Below are 17790 nucleotides of genomic sequence, written 5' to 3' on the forward strand. Positions count from 1 at the left end.
GATATTCAAGTTGTATGATGCACTAATGTATAGTATGTCATATCCGCAGGTATGGTGACGTATTTGTGACTCAGGGAAAAAAAAAAATTTCAAATGGTGAACGCAATTAAAGGATATGTTGGGCATCTGGATTGGCCGCCGTATGCGTTTTCCAATTTATCCTGATGGTCAGTGAGAAACTTTGGGACCGGACAGACTCGATTTACCTTGATGGATCGGTGAAAAACTGACTGAAATTTAGTCTTTTTTTTATCATATAACAAAGTCTAATAGTTAAAACGAGGAGGATCTAATCACTTATCTTAACATAAGATTATGAGTTGTTTGAGATAAAGTTATATTAACATTTGTTTCAGGTACAAAATATTTAAAAAGTTTAAAAAAAAAAAGAAGTTAGGCAAAAATAAAAAGAGGATTTTTTTATTCGAATCATCAATCTTTTATTTATTATCAAAACAACATCTTATTCTATATATTTTTATTTTTAATATTATTATAATAATTACAAAATAACTACTAAAATATAAATATTTTATAATATTATATTATAATATAGATACTCCATCTCTATCAACACTAATCAATATAATTAATTATGAATCATAACTACTATAACATAAATAATTTATTTTAAATCAATACTAATAAATATTATATTATAATAATTAAAAATTATAATTGTTATACTGCAACATCTCTAGTCAATATTATATTATAATAATTATAAATCATAATTATTGTAATATAGATAATTTATTTTTAATTAATACTTATCAATTATAATAGATATAAGAATTATAATTATTATAATTATACTTTGGGAGATAGTTAAGTTGGTTATGATAAAGCATAATTATTGAAATGGACAAGGGTCGAATTTTAGTGAAGCAACTTTGACTTTTATTTTTTTGAAAAATGGTTCATATATAGATAAAATAAAAAAGAGGTTAGACTTCTCCAATGTACAATCAAAAGATTAGCATCATAGCCTAGACAACACTAGCCGTTAGGCACACATATATGACCCATCACACAAGAAACTACATCAAACTCATGACACCACCAATACCAAGACACCATAGCCCCACATGTCCCCACATCACAACACTTACATGTCCATCTACAGGTCATACAAAGCACCACAGATCACAAAACCAATCTCATCTCAGGAACAGAACCACCAACAACTTGGATACTACCGTGGATTGAGATTTACAAACTGATACACATGGACCTGCACCTTGCAAAAAATCCAATCAAAATTCAGGATAATGCCTTGATAACACCTTCGATTATGTGCCTCCCATATATAGTATATCAAGCTAGAGATGCCGAAGTAGCACGCCTTGGTTTTTCGTCGTTCATTCTTGTAATGTCGTCCAAGAACCTGTTGCATCTCGTCAAAAGAAGTAAAATTTTGTCTAATACCAAGCCAATGCTTGACTTTGCCCCATACCTCACAAACCTTGGGACATTCAAAAAACAAATGGTGGTTGATTTCTTCATGAAGTTGGCATAACTCACACAACTTGTTAGGCTCATACTCCACGCGATCCTTAGTCCTCAAGTCGATCTTCTTAATTTACCTCTTCACAGATGATAATGAAGTCGATCTTGTGAGACGGCTGAGATGACGGATTTCATTTTTTACTGAAATAATTATTATAATTATAATATGAAGATAAAAATATTTTTAAAAATAAAAATATATTGAACGAGGATGAGGAGAAATGCCTCTTTTTTTAGTATTCCAATAATAAAAAAGAGCTCGCTTTTAATTTTTATCCAAAAATTGATAAACTATATAAATGGAAACAGAGGGGCACACCGGTAGCCCCTTGTTCCGGCCCCGGTTTCAGAGTAAAAGAAGAGAAAAATAAAATAAACCGTCTTATTGGGATAATGTCTTTTTGGGATAAAAGAAGAGAAAAAATAAAATAAAATAAATGTCTTTTTTATTTTTAAATCACCAAATGAACCGTCTTATTTTGATTTTTTTATTAAAAGAATATCTATTTTATTGTTCAATCATATATAATTATTCAAATATTTTATAATATTATTTTATACTATTCAGTATTAAATCTTAAATTTTGAATTGATTAGATGTGTTATAATAGTTACGATTTAATAATTATTATATTGTAGTTGTTACAATGCATTTGATATATTTAATATTAAAAAATATTCATGTTGTATTGACTACAATTTTATAGTCACTACTACATGTATATTTTACATATTCAAAAATATTCACGTTGTAGCAGTTATGATTTTACAACTGTTACAATGTAAATTTAATCATATTCACCTCCCATTGACTGTTGTAGCATTTACAAACTATAATTATTACAACATATATAGCTGTTATGATTTCATAATTATTAAAATTTATTTAATCAGTTTAAAAATTAAATAAAAAAAAATTAAATACAAAAAAAACAGTTACGAATGATATTTGAATAAATAATAATACAAAAAAATTAAAATGACCGTCCTTGAATGATTTTGGAATAAAGGATTGCTTTTTTAATTTTTCCCCGCAAAAGAATATCAACTTATGAGTGGTGGCCCAATCTGTGCCATATACTTTGTGTTGTCTGATCGAACAGTTTGTCCCTTGATAGATCAGCAGAATTAATCCCCAGCCATACTTTTCGGCTGCTTGTTGATCTTCAAGACACTCTCGACCTTGCTTGTATCCAATAACTATTTGCCACTTTTTTTGGGTTGAATTTCGTAAGCACATTCTATATCGATTACATGTATTGTCATTCCTGACTAGAACAAATTTTATGGACAATGCAATGGCTTTCTAGTTTAGCAATGAGCACGTATGACAATTGACGACCTTAGTTACTTTGTTCGTAAACAAGCAATTGCCCTAGCAATTCAAGGGGCCAAGACAACACGGCTGTGTTCAGTTCCATCCTCCATCCGTATCCAAGAAGTGATTGAGAATGGTTGTTCAACTATCGAAATGATCCTTGATCCTCTTGACCAATTGCCGTATCCTCCATAACCAGTGTGGCGAGCAAAGCACAACCAAAGACTCTTGTGAGGGCAGCACCAGTCCAACCCATGGTTGTGCCCAGCAAAAACTGCCTGCAAGATGGTGAATAGAAGTTAAACAAAACCCCCAATAGGGAACAAGAAAGTCATTTGCTACTATAGTCATACACAAACTAAAAATAGAGCTTCATTTATTTTAAATTTATAAATAACATATCATTAGGCAAAGAAGTATAGATTCATTCCTTTTAGATTTCTAACGTATTCATCAGACGCAAGTAAAGCATCACTCTACCAAGAATGATGCAGTTTATGACTCTGTTTTAGTTACTGTCATTGGCAAACTGCCTTAGTCCCGACCATTTAGGGCTGGCTAGACTTGATCTAAATTTGAAATCGACGATTCGACGATCGACGATTTCTAATAGATAGACCTTTAATTTTAATCGTCTAAGACGGTTACGGTTCACGGTTCGATTCATGATTCATCGCGGTTCAATATTATTATATTAACAAAATTTAAAATGATAAATTTATTTTTAAAATAAAAATTAAAAAGAATTTGTACTTATTTAAGTTGACTACTATCCCCTTAGAGTATAAGAGAATCAAAGTACACATAGTTCTCTTATCTTTTTACCCTTTACTTCAAGAAGTAAAGAAGTAGTGCTACTCACTTCCATTTTCCGTTCCCGTATTATTCATTCTTCGATATCAAATTCTTCGACTTCGTCATATATTACATTCCTTGGATTTTTTTCGACTCTAGTCCATTCATCGAGAAATGCTTGGATTTCCAACGAGTTGGGAGACAAAGTTGATCGTCGTTATTCATCTAATATGTTACCACCAGTACTGAACGTCTATTCTACAGCAACGGTTGACATTGAACAAGTTAAAATTCCTTTGACAATCATGGACAAGACGGGAAAGGTTTGAGCCTTCAGTGATCACAACTTTAGGATATCAAAATCCGTTTCGTTATTTACTTCATTAAAATAAAAAAAAACGTAGAATAATTCTTAAGTTCCTATATAAAACTTGAGGATCCTTGTAAAACATTTCGTCCATTCTTTTAAAAAAAATTATTGCGCTTTTGTAAATTTTAAATTACTACTACTAATATTTTGCATTTCAGAGATATTAATTTTTATTTCATATTTTATAATATATGTTCTTTATAAATATCATATAAATAATTTCTAATATTATATACAATATTATTAGGACTAGGAGAATTAGAATATTTAAACGGAATTAAAATATCATAATACAAAACTAACATTTCTTGTAAAACTTCTAATTTATATCTAGGGTCTTAAAACAAATAACTAAATAAATTTCAAAAATATGAAAAAAATATTTTTCTCATTTCGATTTCATTGCTAATACACAAGAAGATAAAAATTCATTATTACTATTGTCATTTAAAATTAATGCTACATTACAAAAATTCATTAAAACTAAATGAAAAATAAAATAAAATAAAAATAAAAAGTTGTTCAGTTGTATCATTAGTACTTCCTCGTATTTCGGGTATCGAAAGTTGCTCAGTCTCATCATCGGTGGATTGAATGTTGAGGTTGAATTCCTCATTCGGATTTACTATTTCCTTGCCCCTCTAAGATCGAGATGATGAAGCTCCTCGGTAGAGCTGTCAAACGAGTTGCCCTATAGTGGGGCGGGCCAACCCGTCAGAAACCCATCATATGGCGGGATGGGACCAAGTAGGCCGGCTCCCCAACTTGGCCGGTTAAGAATCTCCAACCTAACCTAAGACGGGTTGCAAGTTAGGCGGGTCAATTCACGGACCTATCAAAAAATAAAAAAGTACAGAAAATATTAAAAATTTTAAGTTTGGATTACAGTTTAAATGGGTCAAGTTGAAAGTTTTAAGTTTGGATTGTGGTTTAAATACTAGTCCATCGAGTTTTCTACTTTAATTTTAAATTTTGAAAAAAAAAATTCTCAACCTACGGACCAACCCAAGTCCGCCACGGACCGACCCACGTGGGTCGCGAGCCTTGGTGGGTCGGCTTACCTTAAAATAGGTTGATAAAATTTCAACCCGATCCACTTAAATTATTTAGCGGGGGGTGGGCCCAACCCAAATTGATGGCTCTACTTCTTAGCCTCCTTCCATTGTAGTCAAAATTTGAAAATGGAAGTCGAAAACGTGTAAAACTGGAGTCGAAAGCATGTAGAGATTGCGGAATTGAAAATGAGAGTAGAGAAGATGTGTGTGGAAACAATGAAATGATCTCTCTATTTATAGAGTTTGGAGAGTAGTAAACACTAAATCATAGTCATTGATAAAAAACAGTTAAATGAGCTTAACCATTGAAAAAAATTAAAAACAATGGCAACCTACCGTTTAGAACTACTGGTTAATGGTCACACACACTCCCTCCAAAAAAAAACTCGAACCGGAGGTTTTTAATGGGTTGGAACCATAATTGATCTGACACCTTGCCGGGCCGATCACGGTTCCAGCTCGTGAACTGGGTCAACCAGTACTCGGCCCGTTGACCCGATTACGAGTCCAGGCCAGGTCTATTTAGAGCTGGCTATGTTTTATCCCTTCATTATATATATATATATATATATATATATATATATATATATATATATATATATATATATATATATATATATATATATAACTCGGACAAAGTTCCTATGCTTTAGGTGTAAAATTAGTTGTTTACATATAATTAAATGTGTTTAGGATTTTTTTGTTTCGAGTTCATAATCCATATAATTGTTCTTTATGAAATACAATGTTATAAAATATTTTCTTTCCATGAATTCTTCAGCTATATCAATAGTAGTTCAGATCAACTAAATATTTTTTTATACATTAACTAATAGTTTCTTTCATCTTCCTCTACCCGTTACATCTTCACTGTAATAGTTTTAACTTGTGAACATTTCATACCATCCCAACTTGCTTTCTCCTATTCAATCACCTTTTTTCACCTGAAGTTATACCTAATAGCTATCAAATATAAGTATTTTTTTGTTTTATCTTTTCCAGCGACTTCACACACTGGTCTAGGCATTTTATATCTTGCTAGGTGTGTATTGCTTCACTTAGATTCATAAAGCATGAGAAATTTAGAATTTTCCTTTTAGCTTAGTAGAGGTTTCCTTTTAGCCTAAGTTCAATTATGTTTTAATGGAAATGATAATAAAAAATTTTAAAAACATTAACATTACTAATGCATTGAGACCTATTGTATGTGATGTTTTGGTACCTTAACAGAAGCCCTTGATACTAGGATATCCATGATTCCCCATTCTGCTTTTTGGGGAGCCACTTTTTCTTTGTTGATGGAACCAACACATGGTGCATGAATTTGCATAGTAGTCACCGGAGCTACTTTCTGGTAAGCCCTACTTGGTATATGCCAAAAGATAACCTCCGGAATGCTGCAAATCAAAATTACCAAGCATAAAATTCATATTAGAACTTAAAGCAAAGGCATATTGCCATGTACCTTGCGTTTGGGTTGATCCTCTTCAATTGTCTCTTGAACCATTTTGCCTGAGCCTTAGATACAACTTCTGGGTATGAACCACCACCCGAATCTAGGAAATAGAAAAATACAACCGGAAGCATTGTATCATTGCAGGAAGACACTCGTAATACATAGTTCGAAACACTAGGCCAAAGGGTTTTAGGACCACTGGTGGTACGAGATAACACATTGTTATTAATTTCAGTACTGATCAACTCGATTCTTGTTGTTCCCTTAAAACTGCAATCAGTATCTCCTGCAAGTCATGGCATGCATCATTAATATGCTTCCAGTAAAAACTATCTTCCCATAATTCAGTCCATCTACAGACACTTTGAGATATGATTTTGTAATTGTTAATGGAATAAAATTTTGCAGATGTTGGAAGAATCCTGAATTTAGATGAGCAAATAAATTTTGGCTATGTTATGCAACCAAAAATTAACTAGGACAATAAATTATTTGAAAGAGAGCTTTGGTGCAACGGTAAAATTGTTACCATGTGATCTTGTGATCACGAATTCAAGTCATGGAAATAGCCTCTTGCAATACAAGATAAGACTACATACAATAGACCCAATGTGATTCGACCCTTCTCCAGAACCCTCAATTGGTGGAGCTTTATGCATTGAGCTACCCTTTATTAAATTATTTGAAGAGCATGTGTATATAAGTTTAAAGGTAGAAACAAGTTGTGATTCACTAATCTAGAATTACTTCTATGATAGACTGAACTAAAGTTTTTGCTTGACAAATTTTGCTAGTACTGTTAAATGAATTAGTTTAAGATAAAAGCGTGGCAGTAAATATGAAAACATATGAAAACTTTCTGGCCCTTTTTACCTGAAAATGGCACATTTGCTGATGGACAATTGACCTGTGGAATACCAGTGGCTGAAAACCACTCAGATGGCCACTCAAATAGAGCATCATCATGATTGCCAAGCACAGTAGACCAAGGTTTCCCTTTGTTTCTTGTTAAAGAAAGAGCCCTATCCCAATACAAGGATGCATTAGGAATTGGTAGGTTGTTCGCAGTAATAACATCCCCCAAATAGATCACAAAGTCTGCAAGTAAGGAAATTTGAAATTTCATAAATGATCACCAACCCCACGAATATAGTTTTTATTCAGCTTCAATAAAATAGTGGAGCTGAATGGAAAGCCAAATCATGTACCACACACTAGATAAATATGTGGGAATTGATCATATGTATTAAGCATAAGCTGTACATGTAAAAGAAAATAGATAGTAGTCGAGACAAGAATCAGGGAGGTTTAACAGAAAAACAAATACCATGAATCAAAACAAAAAAATATAAAAGGTTTTCAAAGCTCATGAAATCAGAACAGTTTTTGCACAAGGTACACACACAAAAAATTTTAACAACAAGTTATGAGAAACAAATATGACATAACGATGAAAGTCATCATCAAAAACTCTATAAGTTAACAATATTTTTTGGATATTCTAAGAGTTATCGATCTAATGGCAAGTCACATCCATATACAAATCCATATATGAATGTGTTTGTCAACGATCACTCCAAATATCAGAATATAAAGAAAATTTATTATTTAATTTATTAAATTCTTTAATTAAATATGTTTATCTTGTTTTACTAATTTTTAATCGTACGAGTAAGTATAGTTCTAGAAACACGTTTAGCAAATGAATTAAGAGATTTTTTGCAAAAATCTTTAAAAATGCGTTTAGATCCAGAACTAAATGAAAAATGTTTTACGGAAACAAATCAAGCTAATGATTTTCATAATTTATTATCAAAATATAAAAATAAATCAAAATCAATACGTCCACTAGTGGAAAATTTAGATAATTGTGCTTGAGAACGGTCAATTCTATATTCCGTCGGGTACTTTGTTTCTACGTGTCGTTTTAATGACCCATAGCCCCCGTCGACTTGGAATTTATAGGAAGCATTGCAGTGCTTATATTTTGCACTCAATTCTCCCGACGGAAGAATGACGTTATCAAAATGTTTAATAAAATTAGTAGATTTTAAAGGTGGAACTTCTTGAACCTTAGAAGTAATTGCATCTGTACTTCCTCGTATTTCGGGTATCGAAAGTTGCTTAGTCTCATATTCATTGGTGGAGTGAATGTTGAGGTTGAGTTCCTCATTCGGATTCACTATTTCCTTGCCCCTCTAAGATTGAGATGATGAAGCTCCTCGAGGGCCAAGTAGTTAATGTATAAAACTATTAGTTGGGGGTTGGCAAGGAAATAGTGAATCCGAGGAGCTGTCAACCCGTCAGAAACCCATCATATGGCAGGACGGGGCCAAGTAGGCCGGCTCCCCAACTTGGCGGGTTAGGAATCTCCAACCTAACCTAATACGGGTTGCGAGTTAGGCGAGTCAATTCACGGACCTATCAAAAAATAAAAAAGTACAGAAAATATTGAAAATTTTAAGTTTGGATTACAGTTTAAACGAGTAAGTTGAAAGTTTTAAGTTTGGATTGCAGTTTAAATACTAGTCCATCGAATTTTCTACTTTAATTTTAAATTTTGAAAAAAAAAAATCTCAACCTACGGACCAACCCAAGTCCGCTACGAGCCGACCCACGTGGGTCGCGAGCCTAGATGGGTCGGCTAACCTTAAAATAGGTTGATAAAATTTCAACCCGATCCACTTAAATTATTTAGCGGGGTGGGCCCAACCCAAATTGATGGCTCTACTTCATAGCCTCCTCCATTGTAGTCAGAATTTGAAAATGGAAGTCAAAAGCGTGTAAAACTGGAGTCGAAAGCATGTAGAGATTGCGGAATTGAAAATGAGAGTAGAGAAGATGTGTGTGGAAACAATGAAATGATCTCTCTATTTATAGAGTTTGGAGAATAGTAAACACTAAATCATAGTCTTTGATAAAAAACAGTTAAATGAGCTTAACCATTGAAAAAAATTAAAAACAATGGCTACCTACCGTTTAGAACTACTGGTTAATGGTCACACACACTCCCTCCCAAAAAAAAAAAAACTCGAACCGGAGGTTTTTAATGGGTTGGAACCATAATTGATCCGACACCTTGCCGGGCCGATCACGATTTCGGCTCGTGAACTGGGTCAACCAGTACTCGGCCCGTTGACCCGATCCAGGCTGGGTCCAGGCCAGGTCTATTTAGAGCTGGCTATGTTTTATCCCTTCATTATATAATATATATATATATATATATATATATATATATATATATATATAACTCGGACAAAGTTCCTATGCTTTAGGTGTAAAATTAGTTGTTTACATATAATTAAATGTGTTTAGGATTTTTTTGTTTCGAGTTTCATAATCCATATAATTGTTATTATGAAATACAATGTTATAAAATATTTTCTTTCCATGAATTCTTCAGCTATATCAATAGTAGTTCAATCAACTAAATATTTTTTTATACATTAACTAATAGTTTTCTTTCATCTTCCTCTACCCATTACATCTTCACTGTAATAGTTTTAACTTGTGAACATTTCATACCATTCCAACTTGCTTTGTCCCTATTCAATCACCTTTTTTCACCTATTGAAGTTATACCTAATAGCTATCAAATATCATATTTTTTTTGTTTTATCTTTTCCAGCGACTTCACACACTGGTCTAGGCATTTTATATCTTGCTAGGTGTGTATTGCTTCACTTAGATTCATAAAGCATGAGAAATTTAGAATTTTTTCCTTTAGCTTAGTAGAGGTTTCCTTTAGCCTAAGTTCAATTATGTTTTAATGGAAATGATAATAAAAAATTTAAAAACATAACATTACTAATGCATGAACCCTGTTGTATGTGATGTTTTGGTACCTTAACAGAAGCCCTTGATACTAGGATATCCATGATTCCCCATTCTGCTTTTTGGGGAGCCACTTTTTCTTTGTTGATGGAACCAACACATGGTGCATGAATTTGCATAGTAGTCACCGGAGCTACTTCTGGTAAGTCCTCTTGGTATATGCCAAAAGATAACCTGAGATGCTCCCAAATCAAAATTACCAAGCATAAAATTCATATTAGAACTTAAAGCAAAGGCATATTGCCATGTACCTTGCGTTTGGGTTGATCCTCTTCGATTGTCTCTTGAACCATTTTGCCTGAGCCTTAGATACAACTTCTGGGTATGAACCACCACCCGAATCTAGGAAATAGAAAAATACAACCGGAGGCATTGTATCATTGCAGGAAGACACTCGTAATACATAGTTCGAAACACTAGGCCAAAGGGTTTTAGGACCACTGGTGGTATGAGATAACACATTGTTATTAATTTCAGTACTGATCAACTCGATTCTTGTTGTTCCCTTAAAACTGCAATCAGTATCTCCTGCAAGTCATGGCATGCATCATTAATATGCTTCCAGTAAAAACTATCTTCCCATAATTCAGTCCATCTACAGACACTTTGAGATATGATTTTGTAATTGTTAATGGAATAAAATATTGCAGATGTTGGAAGAATCCTGAATTTAGATGAGCAAATAAATTTTGGCTATGTTATGCAACCAAAAATTAACTAGGACAATAAATTATTTGAAAGAGAGCTTTGGTGCAACGGTAAAATTGTTACCATGTGATCTTGTGATCACGAATTCAAGTCATGGAAATAGCCTCTTGCAATACAAGATAAGACTACATACAATAGACCCAATGTGATTCGACCCTTCTCCAGAACCCTCAATTGGTGGGAGCTTTATGCATTGAGCTACCCTTATTAAATTATTTGAAGAGCATGTGTATATAAGTTTAAAGGTAGAAACAAGTTGTGATTCACTAATCTAGAATTACTTCTATGATAGACTGAACTAAAGTTTTTGCTTGACAAATTTTGCTAGTACTGTTAAATGAATTAGCTTAAGATAAAAGCGTGGCAGTAAATATGAAAACATATGAAAACTTTCTGGCCCTTTTTACCTGAAAATGGCACATTTGTTTTTGGACAATTGACCTGTGGAATACCAGTGGCTGAAAACCATTCAGATGGCCACTCAAATAGAGCATCATCATGATTGCCAAGCACAGTAGACCAAGGTTTCCATTTGTTTCTTGTTAAAGAAAGAGCCCTATCCCAATACAAGGATGCATTAGGAATTGGTAGGTTGTTCGCAGTAATAACATCCCCCAAATAGATCACAAAGTCTGCAAGTAAAGAAATTTGAAATTTCATAAATGATCATCAACCCCACGAATATGAGGAGGGTAGAGCAGAGTTTTTCATTCAGCTTCAATAAAATAGTGGAGCTGAATGGAAAGCCAAAGCATGTACCACACACTAGATAAATATGTGGGAATTGATCATATGTATTAAGCACTAAGCTGTACGTGTAAAAGCAAATAGATAGTAGTCGAGATAAGAATCAGGGAGGTTTAACAGAAAAACAAATACCATGAATCAAACAAAAAAATATAAAAGGTTTTCAAAGCTCATGAAATCAGAACAGTTTTTGCACAAGGTACACACACAAAAAATTTTAACAACAAGTTTTGAGAAACAATATATTGACATAACTATGAATCACAAAACACCACACTTGAAAGTCCAAACGAAAATGACAATATTTATCTTCATTTCACAGAATATATTGGAAGTTGCTATCGAGCACCATAGCAGCCAACTATTGCACAAATAAATCCATCATCTTCAAATTTAAATTCTGCAAGACTTCAACATACACAATTATAAAATGATGCTAAATTTTATGATTCCAATTTCCATATATAATTGTATTTCTCTTCCCTTGTTCACTTCTCTCTTGTTTTTCTTTTAGCTTACCCTCTTCTACTTTTCTTTCTTTTCATTTGGTCATCGGATAATAAGATTCTCTAGTGAGCTTGACAATAATCATAAATTCTATAAAAGAAACAAGTTCCTTTTCTTCCCTCTCCCGCTTGTCAAATTTGCTCACTTGCATTCGCTTCAGAAAACTGAGAAATCAGCAAAAGGTACATTGACTTTATATCAACGCAATTGATGCTATAATATTGGTGTGAATCGCACAATGCCCAAACATAGTACTCATATCTCGTTCTTGAATCTTGAGAATGGAGACATGCTAAAAAGCAAGCTTATGTGAAGACTGCATTCTATGAACGGTTAATTTTAAGCCATTTACTGTCAAAAACTATTAGATCTATGACCTGGATCCTCCGCGTCGATCACCGCCGACATGACTCGATCGGAGTTATCGTCCTGCGCGGGGCCCCAGTCCGTCCACGCATTCTCGCCATAGTGGAGATCGGCGAAGAGCGCGATCTTGAAGGGAGATCCATCAGCAGAGAACCGGAGCGGTTTCGTGTTCGGAAGGGGGTCGAACGGATCCTGGCGCCGGCTGGACAAGACGACAAGAGTGATCACCACGACGACGCAGACGAAGAGGAGGACGAGAAGAACAAGGGCGACGCAGTGAGCTCGATCCATCCAGTATCGCCGCCGGCAGCGAAATCACACACTCGAAGGCGACTGCCTCGTCGCTTCGCCGACAACTAAACCAAGTACGATGAGAGAATATTCCGCCGCTGATCCCTCAAGAATGCTGAACTTGTAATGCACTAATTTCTTTTATTTATTATCAAAACAACATCCTATTCTATATATTTTTATTTTTAAAAAATATTTTTATTTTTAATATTATTATAATAACTATGAAATAACCTCAAACTAAACAGGTTTCGACTCTTCCCCTTTCCATCTCCTCCCTCTCTTTCTTTCCCCTCCCTGCTTCAGACTCGAGGATACCAGAAACCTTGCCCCCACGGGCGGGGTCAGCTGGTCAGGGCACGGTTGCTTGCAGAATGAGGTGAGTGGTTCGAAGGTCCAGGGCTCCATTTGCGATAATATCAATCTGGTGTCCTGTGCAAATCCTTCGGGCCCCGTGCTCTGGCCAGTCCCGCATTCACCGTGATTTACCTCTCCACAGATGGTCGGGGGGCCGATCGTGTGGGGCCGCCAGGTTTGGCGGATTCCAACCTTTTTGCAGAATGAGGATACCAGAAACCTTGCTCCCACGGGCGGGGTCAGCTGGTCAGGGCGTGGATGCTTGCAGCATGAGGTGGGCGGTTCGAGGGCTCATGGTTGCATTTGCGATAACATCAATCTGTGTCATGTTTCCAATTCCCTCAGCCACCATGCCCTAGCCAGTCCCGCATTAACCGTGATTTACTCCCCCTCATACTTGTGGGGCCGGAGTGGGGGGCCGCTTTGGCGGTTCCAACCTTTTGCAGCATGAGGATACCAGAAACCTTAAGTAAACAGAAACTACAATCGATTGTATGCAATTTATTCAACATCGAATAAAGATTCATCGGATCTCTTCCATTTTCATCAGCACCAAAAGAGAAAACTAAAAAAATCCAAAATTTTGCAGAAAAATTGATGCCCAAAAACATAAACTTTAAACCGCGCAACCACAGTATCAACGTCGAATTTCATATCCAGATCAACCACAGTTTAATTTAAAGGAAACAAATTGAAAGGAAATTAACATGTTGTTTAGCATCAGGGGCAAACGGTGACCATGGTGCGCCGGCGAGGTTGCTGGGAGCAGAGAAGAATCAGCACCAGGGCGATGACTGCGGCGACGAGAAATCCAGTCATGTCGATGCCGAGGCCGCCGCCCTCGTCCTCGTCCTCGGAGCCACAGCAAAATTTCCCCATGGCAGATCAGAAGAAAGGGGGAGGGAGGGAGGGAGAAGCAGAGGAGGAGGTTGAGGAAGAAGGAGATGTGAAGATGTTGAAGTTTATGATTGAGAGTTTGTTAGATGGTCAACGTCTGAACGCCCATGGTTTCCAGCATTTTTCTTTTTAAGAAAATTATTTTTAAGAAATGGATTAAATAAGTTAAGTGGGTGGGCCCGCCGATAAGTTAGGTGGGTGGGTCAAATGTATGAGTCAGACTAATTGAGCGAAGCGAATGCATGTAATATGTTTAGCTTTTTCAATTTACTTTCTGATAGTCTTGGAATTAATCATGTAAAATTTACAGATGAGATGAAAAGTATCTTATTTAAATTATCTAGATTATAATTTGAATAAATTAAAATATAATTCTAACTGATTTAAATTTAAATTTAGTAAAATTATTTAAATCTTAATTTAAATATATTTAAATTAAAATTTATATAAAAATATCATAATTGATTTAAATTTGACTCTAGTCCTTAAACAATCAAATAAAATATTATATGTTTGAATTCTATTAAAAACATTCAAATATGTTTGAATTGGATTCGAATTTGATAAACTTAAATATGAATTAATATTTTTTTACAGTCATTCTCAATTCATTTGCACTCCAAGCATGTGAAACCAAACAATTTTAGTTTTATATTTGAGAAGCAAAATTAGTTATATATTTTTTAAATACATCTTTTAGGTCATTAAAATAAAAAAAAATTGAAATTGAAATAACAATATATATATAAGAATTTGATATCTACACATCTTATAATACGTAACTTATCTGTGATAGAATATTTGGAGCGCTCAAAAAGATTCTAAGCGTCCGAATTATGAATAGTGATATTTTTATTTTTTATTTTTTTACTTATGATTAAGATATTTAAAATTTTTTCTTTAGGATTTCAAAGTTGAATTATAGTATTAAATACATTAAAAAAATTAAAATTAAAAAAATATAATTGCTCATGAGGTGTGCATTGTTGCATCTTGCAACTTTATTTGGCTTGCCTTTTATTTTAGTAGTGTTTTTTTATTTTATTATTTAAAATGAAGAACAAACAATTAAGAATCAAAGATATACATATTAATTTTAAAAAAATAATTAAATTTTTTTTTTCATATTTTAAGTAAACTTTATTTTTAAATCTAAAAATAAAATTTTCCTAAAGGGAAAGAACACTATTCTTTCATAATTAATATAAAATTTTCATCGAATATTTTCATATTTTCCTAAAGGAAAATAACATGTTAGTCCTTTATTCTATTTGAATCTACATAATTGATGGGGATAGTACTTCTAATCTAACTTTGAGCAATAGATTGACCTAGTATTTCAATATCATTATGAGTATAAAAAAAAACATCTTAGTCGCCTTCATATTCAATTAGAAAAAGATCTTTTCGTTCTCATATATGATATAGTGATAAAATATTTAAAAAATAATAAAAGAATCGAAGTTTAAATCATACTCAGCATCAGCACGCGTAAAATTTATATATCTCAATTCATGAAAAAACATTTCCATCCTTTGTCGTATAGTTTGAGATAGACTTCGGATGACGGTCGTGAGGCCGACCGTGTGGAACCGTTAAGGTGGCGGATTCTACCTTTTTGCAGAAGAGATAGACTTTGGATTGTTCAAATCCTGGCGAAGCTAGGCAATACCCTCTTGCGTCGTGATCAACTACAGTTTCTCGATTTACCTCCTCACAAATGGTCGTAGGGCCGATCGTGTGGGGCCGCTAAGGTGACGGATTCCACCTTTTGCAGAAGAGATAGACTTCGGTGATCGTGTGGGGCCGCTAAGGTGGTAGATTCCACCTTTATGCAGAAGAGATAGACTTCGGGTTCGAATCCTCTTAGCAACATATATTTGTTGGTTGAGGTGTTGTGCGATTCAAGTCTTAGCAACATGTATTTGTTGGCTGAGGTGCTGTTGAGACTGTATGCTCTTATCAACATAGTGGTATCGTGCTTCCAAAAAATCTCTTAGGGGGTTTTCTGATATGGGACCGTTTCGGCGGTGGGGTCGATCACTATAAAAAGTTTACCCACTACAGTTTCTGCTGTGCGATTCAAGTCTTAGCAACATGTATTTGTTGGCTGAGGTGTTGTTGAGGTAGTATGCTCTTATCAATATAGTGGTACCGTGCCTCCAAAAAATCCCTTAGGAGGTTTTCTGATATGGGATCGTTTCGGCGGTGGGGCCGATCACTATAAAAAGTTTACCCACTACAATTTTACCCCCGGGGCATAGCTGAGTTGGTTACGACGCAGCAGAGTTGCAGAAGAGGATAAGGGTTCGAATCTTGGCGAAACCAGGCAATACCCTCCTGCGCCATGACAAACTGCAGTTTCCCGATTTACTTATTCACAAATGATCATGAGACCGATCGTGTGGGACCGTTAAAGTGACGGATTCCACTTTTTACAGAAGAGATAGACTTCATGTTCAATACGATGATCAACTAATTGAACAACATCAAGGATGGAGTCAAAGCCTTATTCGATATCAAATTTCCAACTCCGTTTCAAAACGACATATTCATTGCTTCAAATATCAAGGTTTGAAACAACCTTTGTGACTCGTACATAATAGCACTGTCTTAGAGTTGATAGTTATAGCGAATTTGATAATAAGTTCAACAAACCACACACTTATTCTCAGAACAAACAACTTAATACATCGGATAAGACACTACAAAAGCCCCCTTTTTTTTTATTGCAAAAGTAACTTTTCTGAACAGTCTTTCTCTACGATCTTGTTTACTTCAAAAGGGAGGAGGGCCAGGAGGCCCTCGAGGTCCTCCAAAAAAAGGGCCACAGCATTCCTGAAGCAAGCAGCAGCAGCACAGGAAGTAAAAACTGCAATCCAACCAAATTAATTAATTAATTAATAAAAATTAAAATAATTTTAAATGATAATTTTAAAGATTGGATCATGGAGTAACTTGGGTGTTACTTGAAGAGGCAGAGCAGATGTGTGCAGTAGGAAGGAGAACTAACCATGAGGGTATGAAGCCACCGAAACCAGGTCCGGGTCCCCATCCTGGACCTCCAGGGAGAGGGGCCCACCCTGGGCCAGGACCTGGTGGCCCTCCAGGCCCCATGAAGAAGCAGATCAAAACTTCAAACGATAAACAGAAACGAGCAGAGGAGAGGACGATGAACAACTTGTGTTGTGTGCCTTTGTTTCAGAGTAGATTGGGGGATTTATAATAAGACATGAAGCAGGAGAAAGCTCATCTACCTTTCTTTCCTAACAGTCAATCTTCAGCTACTATTCTTCAGAATTAATGTAAAAAAAAACAATCTATTAAAAAAACACAAGACAATGAAAGGAAATTGATGGTCGATTGGCAGCGAAGCTGTTCGTACATGTATAAAATTAATTAATATAATATAAAATTAATATTAATTAAAATTAAAATATATATGATTTCGTTTCTTTCTCTATTTTTCCTTTAAGATAGTCTCTGACTTCGCATCCATTTTGATCGGTCAATTCCTCGTCTTTCCTGATTAATATTTGAAAAACTCTTGATCTAAGTTATTATTAATTCGTACCATTTT

General features: G+C 34.6%; 1 protein-coding gene and 1 long non-coding RNA gene across 3 annotated transcripts; both read right to left on the minus strand.

The window, feature by feature from the left end:
• Positions 1-2733: 2733 nt before the first annotated feature.
• Positions 2734-13050, minus strand: LOC141813750 (putative inactive purple acid phosphatase 16). Of its 2 annotated transcripts, none has more exons than XM_074701734.1 (5): positions 12677-13050; positions 11453-11677; positions 10589-10679; positions 6270-6444; positions 2734-3105 (listed from the first exon to the last, which is right to left on the minus strand). In XM_074701734.1, exons 1-5 carry the CDS (start codon positions 12954-12956, stop codon positions 2893-2895), a joined length of 984 nt encoding a protein of 327 aa, XP_074557835.1. In that variant the 5' UTR covers positions 12957-13050; the 3' UTR covers positions 2734-2892. The 2 variants fall into 2 exon arrangements, with proteins under 2 accessions (XP_074557835.1, XP_074557834.1); XM_074701733.1 differs by having other exon boundaries at positions 10589-10865.
• Positions 13051-16740: 3690 nt separating this feature from the next.
• On the minus strand, positions 16741-17392 carry LOC141813950 (uncharacterized). The gene is made up of 2 exons (XR_012600415.1): positions 17224-17392; positions 16741-17082 (listed from the first exon to the last, which is right to left on the minus strand). It is a non-coding gene; the product is annotated as an uncharacterized LOC141813950 (long non-coding RNA).
• Positions 17393-17790: the final 398 nt, after the last annotated feature.

The sequence above is a fragment of the Curcuma longa genome, chromosome 20 (genome assembly GCF_044706935.1).
Source record: "Curcuma longa cultivar G26 ecotype Majalengka, Jawa Barat chromosome 20, ITB_CL_G26_1.1, whole genome shotgun sequence".
Lineage (NCBI taxonomy): Eukaryota > Viridiplantae > Streptophyta > Magnoliopsida > Zingiberales > Zingiberaceae > Curcuma > Curcuma longa.

Coding starts and splice junctions, on each gene's coding strand:
- LOC141813750 (XM_074701733.1), bottom strand. CDS start 12,956: ATGGATCGAGCTCACTGCGTCGCCCTTGTTCTTCTCGTCCTCCTCTTC. Junction 10,866..11,452: donor AACAAATGTGCCATTTTCAG/GTAAAAAGGGCC, acceptor CATGACTTGCAG/GAGATACTGATTGCAGTTTT. Junction 3,106..6,269: donor TATCAAGGGCTTCTGTTAAG/GTACCAAAACAT, acceptor ACCATCTTGCAG/GCAGTTTTTGCTGGGCACAA.